General features: G+C 35.2%; 1 protein-coding gene across 1 annotated transcript in view; it reads left to right on the forward strand.

Moving 5' to 3' along the window:
• Positions 1–16,480, forward strand: part of LOC143245967 (voltage-dependent calcium channel type A subunit alpha-1-like) — a 109,274-nt gene that overhangs the window by 35,058 nt on the left and 57,736 nt on the right. Inside the window, exons 11-19 of the mRNA XM_076492220.1 lie at positions 3,210–3,294; positions 5,977–6,104; positions 7,033–7,145; positions 7,345–7,454; positions 9,845–9,976; positions 12,870–12,942; positions 13,911–14,028; positions 14,292–14,392; positions 14,586–14,719. Coding sequence (XP_076348335.1) covers positions 3,210–3,294; positions 5,977–6,104; positions 7,033–7,145; positions 7,345–7,454; positions 9,845–9,976; positions 12,870–12,942; positions 13,911–14,028; positions 14,292–14,392; positions 14,586–14,719 — 994 coding nt within the window. The remainder of the gene's footprint in view (positions 1–3,209; positions 3,295–5,976; positions 6,105–7,032; positions 7,146–7,344; positions 7,455–9,844; positions 9,977–12,869; positions 12,943–13,910; positions 14,029–14,291; positions 14,393–14,585; positions 14,720–16,480) is intronic.

The raw sequence follows: 16,480 nt of genomic DNA on the forward strand, positions 1-16,480 counted from the left end.
ATTTTGTAAAACATTACTGTCAGCTTAAGTCTCGTTAACAAAACAAAAGTTTGGTTTATTTCTGACGTCATTAATTCGATTTTTTTTCCGCGTTAGACCACAGTTACAGAAAACTTTTATAAATCTAGTCCAGTTAATCTCCTTACGTTTCTTGGTTATTGTTTGTGTTCGGTTTATTATATTAGTAAGCTGAGGGGTGTTAGTGTCTTGCTTTAAGTAACCCTCTAATTCTTTTGTTGTCAAAATTATAAATATTATTTCACGTTACCAACACGTCCCGGAGGAGCTAAGTGGTGTTTTTACACCACAGTTTGTTGAATATTAAAAGTAAGCTCAATCATAAACTTCCAAGGTGATTTTGAACATATTTTTCCACGACTAGCTTTTGTTTCTTAATTGATAAATTATTATTTGAAATACAGTATCCTTAAGTCTTTATACTAGCTAGTCCTAAGGTTTACCCGCTAGGAGTAAATTCAGTTTATATCAATAAAGCCACAATGTTAACATTATTAGCTAAACAACTGCCAAACTTTTATGTTTCTGCTACTATAACCTTTCTCATGTTTAGCTTTCAGTTGAGATACGAACGATTTCACCTGTGAGAAAGATCGAAGCATCACTATAATAAGCAGTGGGATGAGTAGACAGCAACGCTTTGAAAACAGCTATAGACATAATATTGTAATCGGCTTGTTGTACAGTTCCTACTAAGATGGTTCTAAACGGTTCCTAATTATCTCTGCGTGTTCTATGATGACTTCCATGGTTCTTGTGGTCGGTCTTTAAGCTCGTGATGTGCTGACGGGTTTCAGTCACCTCACCTATTTAAATCACGTTTCGTAGCCCAAACGCTAAAAGGAAATGCCTTCTTGTTAGTCAATAAAATTGTCTAAAAAAATTTCAATTAAAAGTATGAAAAACCTGATTGGGTGTAGTTTATTTGTTTTTTAGAGAAAAAAATGTCCCCCACTAGCTCGTGAGGGACCCTGCCAACATTTCACAATAATTTTAATATGATCATAAAACATTAATGTTAAGTCTAGGTATATAACCACACCTTCAACAGATTTTGATGAGTTACAAACAGAAGTTACAAGGAAGAGTTATAAGGAAGAAACAAAATACACCATGGGTGGATTGACAATAATAAGGGGTGGATTTTATTGTTTAATTATCATATTATTAAATTTCGGTTATTAGCTTAATTAAAGTATCTACTAAATGCACATATTTTAAACGTATTTAATCAAATGTTTATGGGTGGATTTAGGGTTATAAAAAAATGTGAAAAAAATTTTGGTGAAGGGGGTCTTGTGCCCACCCGCCATAGTTGAAACTGCTTTATTAATTATTGTTGCTTGGTAACTCCTCATCAAAATTAATTATGTATTTCAATATTGCAATAATTAATTACTGTACCAGGTATTTATAACCGGGTTATATAAAGACAACGTGCGCCTCGGCCCGGCATGGCCAGGTGGTTAAGTCAATCGCCTCGTAATCTGAGGGTGGAGGGTTCGAATCTCCATCTCACCAAACATGCTTGCCATTTCAGCCGTAGGGGCGTCATAATTTGACGGTCAATCCCACTATAACTTGGTAGAAGAGTAGTCCAAGCGTTGGCGGTGGGTGGTGATGACTAGCTGCCTTCCCTCTAGTCTGTTAAATTAGGGACTGCTAGCGCAGATAGCTCTCGAGTAGTTTTGCGCGAAATTTAAACCAAACCAAACGACGGGCGCTCAGATTTTTATACGTCTCTTTCTTTATACGTATATCTGCTACTTACGGTTATAATTGTGGTTTTAATTGTAATCTACTGATTTCTCCAAACACAAATCTGTTTATGATGATAAAGCCCGCTATTACTGTTTTATATTCAGACGTTTCTATATATGCACATCTCAGCATGAACGGTGACGTCCAATACATCAAAGACGGTTCCGCTTTATACATTGTTTTTATTATATTATTTAGCAGGTCATCGTCAGTTGGGATTTAAAAAAAAAACATCAGTAAAAGAGATAGTTAAAGTGGTCTCTAAATTCGTAACATGAAGTTCGAGTGAAATAAAGTAACGTGGCGGTTAGGGGACGCTCGAGTCGCAATCTGCTGCTCGAGAGTTCAGATTCTCTCACCAAATATGGCCGCCCTTTCAGATTTTGAAGCGATATAATGTATTTCTAGATTTGGCGGTGGGTGGTCTTCAATAGCTGCCTTCTCTCTAGTATATCACTTATAAGTTAGAGACAATTAATGGGCAGATAACCTTTGTGTAGCTTTGCGCGAAATTAAAAAAAAAAAACTCGACAATTTGAAAGTCTGCGAAATTTCACGGAAAGGAAAAACAGGCAAACAAAACCCGAAAGAATATTCATATATGAATCCTAATAGTGTTTCGTTGTACTTGTATTTTCATAGTACACAACAGTTTATGGAAGCAGCAACTTCTGGAACGGAGAAGTTTTAAAAACACAGATCTAATTGATTTAAATGGAAGAAGGCCACATTACTATGACTATTTTATTTGTAACAGAAGTTGTTCTGGTGAGGCCAAACAAACAGAACGTGGGTAGTAAACCAACTGTTTAGTTGTTCTTATTTTTGTCATCTTTATTCGAGTCTCTATTTATATTTACTCCAAGAAATACGTTGGTTTTATTGTAATAAGATACTTTCACCTGTTTACCCTTCTAACTCGAAATTTAAATGAAAAACATACCAGAGGGGAGAGATAAAAATAAGCAAATATCTTCTCTTCTTGAATTGTACAATGGACATGATATGAAACATATCGTTTGAAACTAATGGTAAGATTACGAAGCCTATGTATTTTGAAAGTTCCCCCCCCCCAAAGTTTATGTGTCTGGTTTGGAAATTTTTAAGACTTTACTGACGACTGTAATGTTGAAAAATAAGTAATTAAAAATTATCTGGTGTTTTAAAATAAAAACATTAAACTTTAATTTCTCAAAAAAAGGCAAAATTGTTTTAAATCTCGCTTGGAAAAGTAATATATCTCTAGTAGTTGGCATTAACACTAATATGCGTTTTGTTCATTTCAAGTTAATGAATAATATTTAAATTTACATGATTTGTAAAACGAAGTTTTGTTCACCTGTACCTTTTAATCGAAATCACTATATTTTCGAAACAGAAACGAATAAACAGTTTTCTGGACTGCTACTAGCGTTTATTGTACATTTCAGGTTTTGTAGGGCCTTCCCAGATAAAGGCAAAAATCGCCAACAAAGGCGCGTGCAAAGCATTTTGGCGGGCAGAAAAAAGGCTTAGGTAAGTGTATGTTTAAGTGTTAATGTAAGACAATATCTTGTGGTTCCTTTAAATATTAATTTATCATATTCGTACCATATATCAATGAATTGTTGTTTCTATAGTACACCTTAATTTTCTTACGGGCTTCCGTGGAAGGAATTTGATAGTTTCATGGTTACACCGTGTGATGTTATAATGACGTAATAATCACACCTATGGGTATAAAATCCACCATCCAAAATCATACTTGTATCTAAATCGCACTTTGTAAACCTAATTTCCCGTTACAGTTTTACAAAGTACAGTATCCGCGCTATTATCTTTGAGTTACGTGACGTACATGAACTCGAACTAAGTCACGTATCAGAACGATATTATCCGTCACTTGTCTTCTTCTCCTGTAGCTCAAATTTTCGTTTGTGATGATAAAAAAATGTATATCATGTATCGTAAGTGTGTCAGTCTTAGCTCCTTCCTTATTTCATCGTATAATAACCTAAAGTAATTTAGGACAAAATTCCCATGGAATTTGTACACATTTAATCATTATATGAGGCCTAATTGTATTTCTTTGGTTTGCTGACTCGGTATGTGCTGACGAGCTTTAAATAGGCCAATGAAAGAATGCGTTAGACCTTTACGTCACAGATCTTTAATACGTATATATCGTCATCCGTGTTTCGCACATGCAGGTGGAAAAGTTAATTTTATAACTGTCAGTAAACACCTTGTTGTCTTGGTGTTGCTAAAACGTCTTTCGTCTTCCGCATGGTCAGTATGGTTCACAACACATTTGTAGTTGAACCCCGCAAGCGACATTTCAAATACTCGACATATAAACTTTGTGGAGTTGTTCCATCGAATTTACAAATGAACAAAGTGAACGTAACGTTGGACTACTGTGTTTATCTTCTAATTCTAGAAAAGAGGATTTTGAAATTACCAGAGTTAAGGTTGTATTTTGTTAACGTTATTGCTAGAAACGTGCAAGTCTCTCCAGTGCGTGCTGAATGTTCTAAATGACAACATAATTTTGAAACAGTAAATGTCTTATAAAGTGCTGTCGGTTAAACACTCTCCGACAGCATTTAACTCTTCACTTCACCAGACGACACAGCGATGTGTGAGGACTTGCAGCGCTAGAAACCGTGGTGAGAAGATATAAAAACAAACTCTTTAATAAAGTTTTATTTTTAGTGATCGTTCAGACTCTGTTTACATTTATTTTTATATATTTAGCAATTTAACAACGATAATTGGTGTATAGGCAAACTTAGCCATAGCAGTCTCAATAATATGTGACTCGATTAAAATGTCTTTATCATAAGACTAAGACTCCTTTGTCGCTAGGTTAATTTTTTTTTTCGCAAAATTAAACCTTCTACGTCACTAGATTAAAATTCCTTTAATCACTACGTTACAACGTACATTTTAACCATCTGTTATATGCACATTTGCAAAGCATGTTACGTCAGCGATTGATATATTTAAAGTCACGCGTAAAGGTTCATGCTTCTCCGCCAGGTTGAATAAAGTAATTTCATTAAATTTGTCCATTTCATTGTACGGTTTAATACACAGTCTGTTGTTGTCGTTAGAATATTCCTCAGTGACAAAACATGTGGCTCAATAGAGAGGGTTTGGACTCCACGTGCTTTATTTTAATTTTGATTTAAGATTAGTGCTAATATTGTTGTTTGGGTCATGCACGTATCAGTAGTTAGAGTGCTGGACGATGGGTCAAAGGTTTAGTTACCGCCAAAACAATAATGATACGAATAAAATTTCACTCTCTGTAGGTGCGTTATAAAAGTTCGGTCAAATCCCATAACAGACAACTACAGATATGTTGTTTGATCTGACGGCTATAACACGTGCAAAGTGCAGTAAACATTTTTCAAATGTTCTGTTGGTGTCTTGCTTGTCATAACGAAATAGATGTTACAAGTGTTCCTCGCAACGGAAAACAGCCCACTTTTTTCACCTAAGAAATAATGTTTTAACCCTAACGACATGCTTAAAATATTTATCTTCTTGCATACTCTCAACTACCACGTGGCAGTTTTGAAACTTTTATATCGTAAAATATTACTGTATTTAGTGAAATATTATTTCACTGTGTTGATAAGAATTTGACACAAAATGGATCTCAAATGATATTTTCAAGTACATGTAGTAGTATGAATCAACATATAGGACACGGTCAATTTTTATCTAGTGTAGTTTAACTAATACAACAATACGACGAAGGTTTGCTCCATCGGATACAACAATAACACAAGCGAAATTATTGTTAATATATGTTCAACATATGTTTAAACAATTCACGGTCATGGTGGCATTGGATTACATATCACGTGCTATTGTCCGTATTTTTTTATATTTCACTACTAATACAACTGTGTTGTTTCCATGGTAACTACCATTTAGTGTTACTATAGTAGTTATTTATTCATAGCAACAAATTTGGCTTTAGTGTAATATATTAAACCTAACTACTATTTAATGTTATGAAATAGTATATTTTTACTGCTGTTTACAATTATTGAAGTTTTTATAATATTATTCGTTTTATGGTTGTTACCAAGGTAACTATTGTTTAACCTTATTGTTGAAGAATAATTTTATTATTGTTTCCAAGATAACTTACATTTAACGTTATTATAATAATATATTTCTTTGTTTCTTTGTTTTGTTTAGATTTTTTATCCGACATCTTGTGAAAACTCAGATATTTTACTGGTTTGTTATTGTGTTGGTGTTTCTGAACACCGTCTGCGTTGCTATAGAACATTACAACCAGCCAAAATGGCTGACGAATTTTTTATGTGAGTACTTGTTTGTTTTTTTGCTATTCACGTAATATTCTAGGTTCTCTTTTCAACTTTTCCTTACAACAAGTGTTATACAAGAAATAAAGATCCTTACAACAAGTGTTATACAAGAAATAAATATCCTTACAACAAGTGTTATACAAGAACTAAAGATTCTTACAGGTGTTATACAAGAAATAAAGATTCTTACAAGTGTTATACAAAAATATAGATCCTTACAACAAATGTTATACAAGAAATAAAAGACTTAACAAAGCTTGTTGTACAATAAATAAAAGTTCTTATAACAAGTGTGTCTGTAGTTTATACAGCATTTTTGGGGACTGGGTTTATATCAGAAGGAATTATTTATTAATGTGACCGTAAGATTTAACCGCTTTTAAAAGTGTGGTTATTTAAATAACAGGTTCGTCTGTTTTAAGATTATAAAATTTTTATATTTTAACTATTTTAGAGGGAGGTGGTTGTTCATTTAAATTATTTTAATTTTTAAATATAAAAGTTCAATAGGGTTCTTATTATAGACCATTGAGGAATTATTGAAAAAATTACAGAAATATTTACTATTATTAAGTGACATAATAACAAAAAGGCACCTGAAAATGACGTTTACAGTATATAGACAAACATACTTTACAGGGTGCAGAGGGGAGGCACAATAAAAAATGATTGCACAACACTTTTCTACTGTTGCGTCAAGATGAAAGTAATATTTGTTATTCAGATACCTCTATTATACCCCTAAATGTTTCATTTCGTTGAACTGCTTCAGTTAATTCTGATTGAATAAATTATACTTTAAATTTTCATTTTATTTAAATCTATTAATATGTATACATGTGTGTGTGTGTGTGTTGATTCTCCAGTTTGTGTTAAACATCTAACACCTGCCTTTTACTTTCTAATTGTTTCTTTTCTCCAGATTGGGCTGAATTTGTTTTTTTGGGACTCTTTATATTCGAAATGTTTATGAAGATGTACGCCTTAGGTCCTCGCATCTATTTCGAGTCATCCTTTAATAAATTTGACTGTGTGGTAAGTACTGCCTTCGTCGTCTCATGTCACGTATCCCAGGATAGCAGTTAGAGAGTGAGAGATTTGTGTTGACTTCTCCAATATTTTAGTATATGGTAAATAATTTAAATTATTTTATAGAAGCATCTGTTCTAATTGTTTTATACTTATCTATAGATGTCGCTGAATGCTGTGGAATAAAAAATGTTCTTTGTTACAGGTCATAGCAGGGAGTATATTTGAGGTTGTGTGGTCCAGTATTCGGGAAGGGTCTTTTGGATTTTCAGTTCTCAGAGCGCTGAGATTACTGAGGATATTCAAAGTAACCAAGTAAGTCTGATAATATACTTGACAATGTAGGATGTATACAAGTCTGATAATATACAGTGAAACCTGTCTAAGGTGGAATCGCACGGGACTGAGTAAAATTTCCGGCTGAGACAGTGAACATACATTTTCTAATTTATATATAAATTTTGAGCGGAACGTTATACTTGCTTGATTCAAGGGAAGTAAGACGTTTTTGAATAAAGTTATTATAATGTTTATGCTATATTTATTAGAATAAAAACCAAAGTAGACATTCAATGTATGCATAAGTACACAAGATCTTAATCAAATTTATTTGAAGAAAATGTCCAATTTAAACTGTTTTGTTTTTTTAATGGACTTTTTTCATGTGGTTAAAAGAGAACACCAATTCTACGGTTTTTTCATGAAGTTCATTTTTCACTTCATTTTTGCGTACAATTTGATAGAATTAATACAACTTAACACTGGCGATGAAGTATGAATTTCTATTTCCTCACTATCTTTTCCATTTTGTTCATTTTTTGAATCTCTCATACTGTTACCATCTTGAGATTCTACTACAGATTTTAAATCAGTTTCTGTTAAAACATTCCTTTCAACGTTCACAAAACTTTCCACGTTCACAGAATCATCTACATCAATCAGAGTTTGGATTTCACTAGAAGCGTCATAACAAACAACTTCTCCACAATCTCCGCCATTATCAAGAATAAATCCACAGTTTTGAAAGCACTTTATTACGTATTCATCTTTTACGCATTTGATTGAATGACTTCAAAATGCAATTACATCTAACACGTCAGTTTTCATGGTTATTTCAGATGCTCTCTTACAGTTGTCCATGTTTGCAATATGCTGAAGCATCAGTTTTCTGTATTTTAATTATATACACTGTATAATTCTATTATCTAGTTGCTACAGAACTGATGTTATACATGGAAGTAGAAAGACGGAACAAACATTTGAAAATTGAACTTTTGGGCCACAAGTAGAATTATAATTAGGGAAGAAAAAAAAAGAACAGAATATATTTAACCACTACTTACTGTAACAAAATGTCCGAGAATTTATCAATATGTAAAGAAATTATTAATTGAATAAGAAATTAATATTTAATTTAAAACATTTTTTCCACCTTACTCAGGTTGTAATCATACTTCTTGATAGATGAAGTTGATGAAAGATAGTTTTTCTTCCGCGTTACGCAGGTTCCGTCATATAGAGGGCGTTTTACAAGAGAAATCTTAAGATAATGCTGGAAAATTTTGATATTTCTGGCTTGCACCGGTTTCCGTCGTATGCACTTTTCGGCTTAGACAGGTTTACTGCATTTGACAAATAAAGTTTTATTTAATGGTCGACCCAAAGCTGGTAGGCCTCATTTCCGTTCTGTTAATAACATCTGTAAATCGATGTTAAGATATTTCTCAGTTTTGAGTTGTTGTGGAGTATTCAATAAGCCCTGAATTTTTGTAATAAAAAACGTTTTCTTTAAAAGTATAAACACTAGTCTCAGTTTGAAATGTTCAAAATCTGTTATCTAATAACTATGTAGACAAAACGAGGGCGACAACAACCTTCATAGGTATTATTACGTTTCCTAGACAAAACGAGGGCGACAACAACCTTCGTAGGTATTATTACGTTTCCTAAACAAAACGAGGGCGACAACAACCTTCGTAGGTATTATTACGTTTCCTAGACAAAACGAGGGCGACAAAAACCTTCGTAGGTATTATTACGTTTCCTAAACAAAACGAGGGCGACAAAAATCTTCATAGGTATTATTACGTCTCCTAGACAAAACGAGGGCGACAAAAACCTTCATAGGTATTATTACGTTTCCTAGACAAAAAGAGGGCGACAAAAACCTTCATAGGTATTATTACGTCTCCTAGACAAAACGAGGGCGACAAAAACCTTCGTAGGTATTATAGCGTTTCCTAGACAAAACGAGGGCGACAAAAATCTTCGTAGGTATTATTACGTTTCCTAAACAAAACGAGGGCGACAACAACCTTCGTAGGTATTATTACGTTTCCTAAACAAAACGAGGGCGACAAAAATCTTCATAGGTATTATTACGTCTCCTAGACAAAACGAGGGCGACAAAAACCTTCGTAGGTATTATTACGTTTCCTAGACAAAAAGAGGGTGACAAAAACCTTCATAGGTATTATTACGTCTCCTAGACAAAACGAGGGCGACAAAAACCTTCGTAGGTATTATTACGTTTCCTAGACAAAACGAGGGCGACAAAAATCTTCGTAGGTATTATTACGTTTCCTAGACAAAACGAGGGCGACAAAAACCTTCGTAGGTATTATTAGGTTTCTTCTGGGGCACTAAGTTGTCACATTAGTTCAACACACATTGGGTATGTACATTATTTGTCTCTCCCATCACAGGTACTGGTCATCGCTCCGTAACCTGGTCATATCCCTCCTCAGTAGCATGCGGTCCATCATCAGTCTTCTCTTCTTGCTATTTCTTTTCATCCTTATCTTCGCCCTCCTAGGGATGCAACTATTCGGGGGAGCGTAAGTTTAGACTTTCCTTTTATCTTTTCTTTGTAGTAACTTTGAAATTAATACAGAATTTCAAATAATAAATCACTCTCTATGGTTTCTTTCAGCAATAACTTTTGATTTTCAAATATCATTAGGATTACGTGTTTAAACGCCCAGTAGAGGGCGTTTTAAAACTAACTCATATTTTTACAATTGAACAATCTTTTTTTTATGTTATAAAATCGTTCAGTCTAAAAGTTTATGTTGGACCTTACTGTGTAAAAGATTTGTTCTTTTTCTCAAAGGTTTTGTAAACTTTTGTCCTTTAAAATTTATAAGAATTCTCAGAAAAAGAAACGCAAATAATTGAAAAAATTGTAATTTTCCGTCTTGTATTAATTATTTGCACAAGGGTGTAGGCTTAAGTCTGTCATGGCCAGGTGATTAGGGCGTTCAACTCGTAATCTGAGGTCCGCGGGTTCGAAACCCCGACACGGCGTTTTAATGTGATGGTCAATCTCACTATTTGCTGGTAAAAGAGTAGCCCAAGAGTTGGCTGTGGGTGGTGATGACTATCTACCTTCCTTCCAGTCTCACACTGCTAAATTAGGGACGACTAGCGGAGATAGTCCTCGTGTAGCTTTGCGCGAAATTCAATAAACAAACAAACCAAAAAGAATTCAACCACAGAATGAACCATGTAGACATTTTTCATCTGTAGTGGGGTCAGTGAATTATGTCTTTAAACCCGTCTGTTAAAGAAACATTGACAATTGTGTAGCAAGAACATATGTTCTACAGATTATTTGCACGTGTAACAAATAACAGTACTAGCCTTATTGTTTGGTGCTCCTAGTGGCAGGGTACAAACCTTGTACAAATAGTTTTAGTTTCAAAAAAACTGACTACCTATGTCCATCAAAATATGTTACTGAATTTGTTTGTTTTTGAATTTCGCGCAAAGCTGCCTTCCCTCAAGTCTTACACTGATAAATTCGGGAAGGATAGCGCAGATAGCCATCACCACCTACCGCCAACTCTTGGACTACTCTTTTACCGACGAATAGTGGGATTGACCGTTACATTATAACGCCCCCACGACTGAAAGGGCAAACATGTTTGGTGTGACGGGGATTCGAACCCGCGACCCTCAGATTACAAGTCGAGCGCCTTAACCACCTGACCATGTCGAGCCCTATTTTACTAAATACCAGTTATTGTCGGAACAGCCATCGAAGCGAGTAAGATATATAAACACTGCTGGCCAAATCTTAAGGGTAATGAACACAAAGAAAACAGTTTGTGTTCTTAGACTCAACCACTAATTTGAGTAGAGCTTCGAAAGATGAAAATAAGAAAAGGGAAAATTAAAAAAATTAACATTTAATGGGGAAAATGTGAACACTAAGAAATTAGCCGAAATAATAGCTGCTCAAAAGTTTAAGATCATACCAAAAAGAAGTCCTAAACAGGGTAGGAAATGCCCAACAAGAGGTCTCAGTAGAATTGCACGGTCGTCATTGCGAATAACTTGAAACATTCGCTTTGACATGGTCGATATAAGCGTTTGCAGAAGGCTGGCTGGAATATTTTTCCAAGTGGTGAAGATGGCTTCACGAAGATCATGCACTGTTTGGAATTGAAGTCCATTTCTATAGACTTCCCTTGCCATCCACCCCCAAACATTTTCATTGAGGTTCAGTTCGGGTGAACAAGCTGGATGCTCCAAAATAATCACGGTATTCGCCATGAAAAAGTCCTTTGTCTTGTGGGCATTGTGGATTGCAGCGTTGTCCTGTTGAAAGATCCAGTTATTTCCACACAAGCGAGGGCCTTCAGTCAATAAGGATGTTCTCTCCAACATGTCAATGTAGCCAGCTGCTGTTTGACACTCCTGTATAACATGAAGCTCCATTGTTCCATGGAAGGAGAAAGCACCCCAGATCATGATTGAATCTCCTCCACTGTGTCGTGTAGAAAATATCTCCGGTGGGATATCCTTATCGTGCCAGTAACGTTGGAAATCATTTAGACCATCCAAGTTAATGTTTTTCTCATCAGAGAACAAAACCTTCGTCCACTTTTCTATGTCCCATGTTTGGTGCTTTTCAGCAAAGTTTAACCGAGCTGTTTCATGGTGTGGAAGGAGGCGTGGCCTTTGAAGACGTTACGGTTTTTAAAGCCTTTCTCTCGTATATGCCGTCTTATTGTTCTTCAGCTGCGTTCTTGTCCGATAGGGCCTTAATTCTGTTCAACATCGGCGACATTTTCTTGGGTCAACCACTTGAAATTCTCGTTCCGTATCCCTCAGGGTCTTTTAAGAAATTTGCAACAGGTAAGACTTCCAACACTTCCTGAGACCTTGCTTTTGCAGTTCGACAATTCTGCCACGTTCAAACTCTGTCAACTTTTTAGTCTTTGCCATGTTTCTACCCAGTGTAACACAAGAGATGTCAGTGGAAGATGTTGACAACGCTAATACTTGAACACAAATGACTAAATTTCGTTATGTGTTTACCGGTTGGTGCTTCGTTTCAGTATGGTCTTAACCTATTGACCAGCTAGTATTTAGGCTAATTTCGTAGTGTTCACATTTTCCCTATTAAATGCTAATAAAGTTTTTTTTTTTTCCATTTTCTTATTTTCATCTTTCGAAGCTCTACTTAAATAAGTGGTTGAGTCTAACAACGTAAAATGCATATTTTTTCTTTATGTTCATTGGCTTTAAGATTTTGGCCAGCAGTGTATGTAGAGATCAAACATATATTAACTAAATTACTTGTTGAAGCAACCAGTTTTATATCAGGGTTTCCTGTGTAAAGTTTAGCAATGAGGTGAATCGTTCTTATGGATAAGAATTGAATAATAATTCGTTAATCTGTGAAGCATAGTGTCTCTATAGGTGTCTATATTCTTTTTACAGTTTCAACTTCCCTGATGGAACCCCTTCTGCGAACTTCAATACATTTCCTATTGCTTTGCTCACTGTGTTTCAGGTAAGACTTCCAACACTTTTCGTGTTGTTTTATCCACCGTGTTCCAGGTAAGACTTCCAACACTTTTCCTGTTGTTTTGTCCACCGTGTTCCAGGTAAGACTTCCAACACTTTTCCTGTTGGTTTGTCCACTGTGCTCCAGGTAAGTGTTCCAACACTTTTCATGTTGTTTTATCCACCGTGTTCCAGGTAAGACTTCCAACACTTTTCCTGTTGTTTTGTCCACTGTGCTCCAGGTAAGTGTTCCAACACTTTTCCTGTTGTTTTGTCCACTGTGTTCCAGGTAAGACTTCCAACACTTTTCCTGTTGTTTTGTCCACTGTGTTCCAGGTAAGTGTTCCAACACTTTTCCTGTTGTTTTGTCCACTGTGTTCCAGGTAAGACTTCCAACACTTTTCGTGTTGTTTTATCCACAGTGTTCCAGGTAAGACTTCCAACATTTTTCCTGTTGTTTTGTCACAGTGTTCCCGGTAAGCCTATTATATTACTTATATTGATACATTATTTTTTTAAAGGTCTAAATTTACCTGTTTAAGGAAATCTATTTTTCTTGAATCATTATAACATCATTTTCAATATAACACCATTTTATTTTAAGTTCAACGGTTTAAGACTCATTAACTCACGTCACAGCTGTAGTCTTATTTTTATTTGTGTGACTTCATTATTTAAATTAAAAAATCAAAAGATAAACCTACATGAAGTAACTAAAGCAGAATCTTCTCGTGTTGTTTGTAATCCCGTGTTTCTCAACATGTGTCGACTGGAAAATGCTTAATTTAGTGTCTAAAAATGAATTGTATTTCAAAGCAAGCGCTTCTAAAATAAAATACAATCCATTAACATTGTTTTTCCTTCACATTTTAAAATAAAATGTGAGGTGAGATTTCTTTGTCAACTTTTATGTCGGTCATTGTAGTTACTATAAGTAGTGATATTTTGATGTTGGTGAGTTTCTTTCACCCCTAGATTCTGACAGGAGAAGACTGGAACGAGGTTATGTACCGGGGGATCGAATCCCAAGGGGGAATCCATGGTGGCATGATCTATAGTCTCTATTTTATTATTCTAGTTTTGTTTGGAAACTGTATCCTTTAATGTCTGTAGAATGAAAACACGAAACATTTAAAAGTGTAGAAGAATAGATGACGCCATTTTGTCTTCTGCTAACGTGAATGTTTTGGCCATGAAATTCAGTGTTTATCGAATTTTTGGTTTCCTTACCCCTTGTGTTTCCCACTAATATTATTTGGTGTAACGTATACGTGTTCATCTGTGTGGTATTATAACACCGAAGTGATATATCAGTAAGATTGGTGTCCAAGTTATATTTCTGTGACCTCTTCTCAGACACTCTACTGAACGTGTTCCTTGCCATTGCTGTGGACAATCTGGCTAATGCTCAAGAACTGACAGCTGCAGAAGAAGAAGAAACGGAAGAAGACAGAGAGGTCAGTTGCCATGGTTACCTGGCAAACTATAAAGTTTTAGTGTTCATAATGGAATTGGAAAAAAAATTCAAAACGTAATGAAGCAGGCATGTTTATTGGCCGCTGTAAGTTGATGGAGAAGTGAAACATATATAGTTGAGTTATATAGTCAAGCCAGTTTATAGTTTGTTTTCAATCATTCACTTAATTTCAGCGAATAAAAGAGGAACTGGAAAAGGAAATGACTGACTTCCATACCAATAATTCCGGGTTAGATCCCCCTCAAGTCAATATCTATCCTCCTTCACCGCAGAACAACTCGGACAGAAAATCAAGACAGTATAATTTGTAAGTTAAGTTTCACCATTCTGACAGTAAAAACTGTATATTTAATAACTTACCGTGATAAAAAAAACACACACGGTCTTTTCATATTACTGTTTGTCTCGTGATGATGGGAAACCAGCTTGAAGTAAACATGTGCCTCATGACGACTGGTCTGTGTATTAACTATTTACTAATAAAGCACAGAAATAAAATTTTGTTAACCAGAAGACGACCTAGGAAGGTCGCAACTTTGTTCTCTGTTTTATTAGTGAACGTATTGACACCGAAACCACCGGTTCTGAGATACATCTTTATTGTTTGATGGCTTTTTGAATTTCGAGCAAAGCTACACGAGACCTGTTTCCATTAACCGTCCCTAATTGAGTACTGTATGACTACAGGGAAGACAGCTAATCATCACCACCCACCGCCAACTCTTGAGCTACTCTTCTACTAACGAATAGTGGGATTGACCATCGCATTATAACACCCCCACGGCTGAAAGGGTGAGCACGTGTGGTGTGATGGGGATTCGAACTCACGACCCTCAGATAATGAGTCAAGATTTCTAACCACCTGGCTAGGCCAGGTTTAATATTTTTACTTTGTTTTTTTTGTAACATGTTTTCCACTGGTTGGTTAAAGCCATCGTCATTGAAAGCACACAAATAGAGCCAGCTCAGCAGAACAAGTAGTCCGTTAACACGAGTGTCAGAATCAGACAGTTAATAGTTGTACGGACATACAACGCCATAGTCCGGGATACAATTTCCCGCGGAGGACATAGACAGTCATTAAATAAAGAAACTTTTAACACGAACAAACCGTGTATATGTTTGTCACATCTCAAACATTTCTTCTTTTGAATTTAATAGGGACCCGGCATGGCCAGGTGCTTAAGGCGCTTGACTTGTAATCTGAGCATCGCGGGTTGGAATTCATCTCACTCCAAACGTGCTCGTCTTTTAAGACATGAAAGCGTTATAATGTGACTGTCAGTCCTACTATTTGTTAGTAGAAGTGTAGCCCAAGAGTTGGCGATGGGTGGTGATGACTAGCTGTCTTTCCTTTAGTCTTACATTGCTAAATTAGGGACGGCTAGCGCAGATAGCCCTCGTGTAGCTTTGCGCGAAATTCCAAAACAAACAAATTTAATAAGTATTGTTACTAGTAGTTGTAGATACTGTTCCATCTTTCTTAGTGTTTAATACAACTGCCAGAGTTTCTAATGATTTATCTCTCACCTATCTATCTTAACGCTTAAACAACGTAGTCGTGAAAAATGTTATATATTGAATTACATAACCTTTATGTTCATAATGATAGTGAAACTCAACATTCCAGTCTCTACTTGTTTATATATTGAATTACATAACCTTTATGTTCATAATAGTAGTGAAACTCAACATTCCAGTCTCTACTTGTTTATATATTGAATTACATAATCTTCATGTTCATAATAATAGTGAAATTCAACATTCCCGTCTCTACTTGTTTATATATTGAATTACATAATCTTCATGTTCATAATAATAGTGAAACTCAACATTCCAGTCTCTACTTGTTTATATATTGAATTACATAATCTTCATGTTCATAATAATAGTGAAACTCAACATTCCAGTCTCTACTTGTTTATATATTGAATTACATAATCTTCATGTTCATAATAATAGTGAAACTCAACATTCCAGTCTCTACTTGTTTATATATTGAATTACATAATCTTCATGTTCATAATAATAGTGAAACTCAACATTCCAGTCTCTACTTGTTTATATA

The sequence above is a fragment of the Tachypleus tridentatus genome, chromosome 3 (assembly GCF_004210375.1).
Source record: "Tachypleus tridentatus isolate NWPU-2018 chromosome 3, ASM421037v1, whole genome shotgun sequence".
Lineage (NCBI taxonomy): Eukaryota > Metazoa > Arthropoda > Merostomata > Xiphosura > Limulidae > Tachypleus > Tachypleus tridentatus.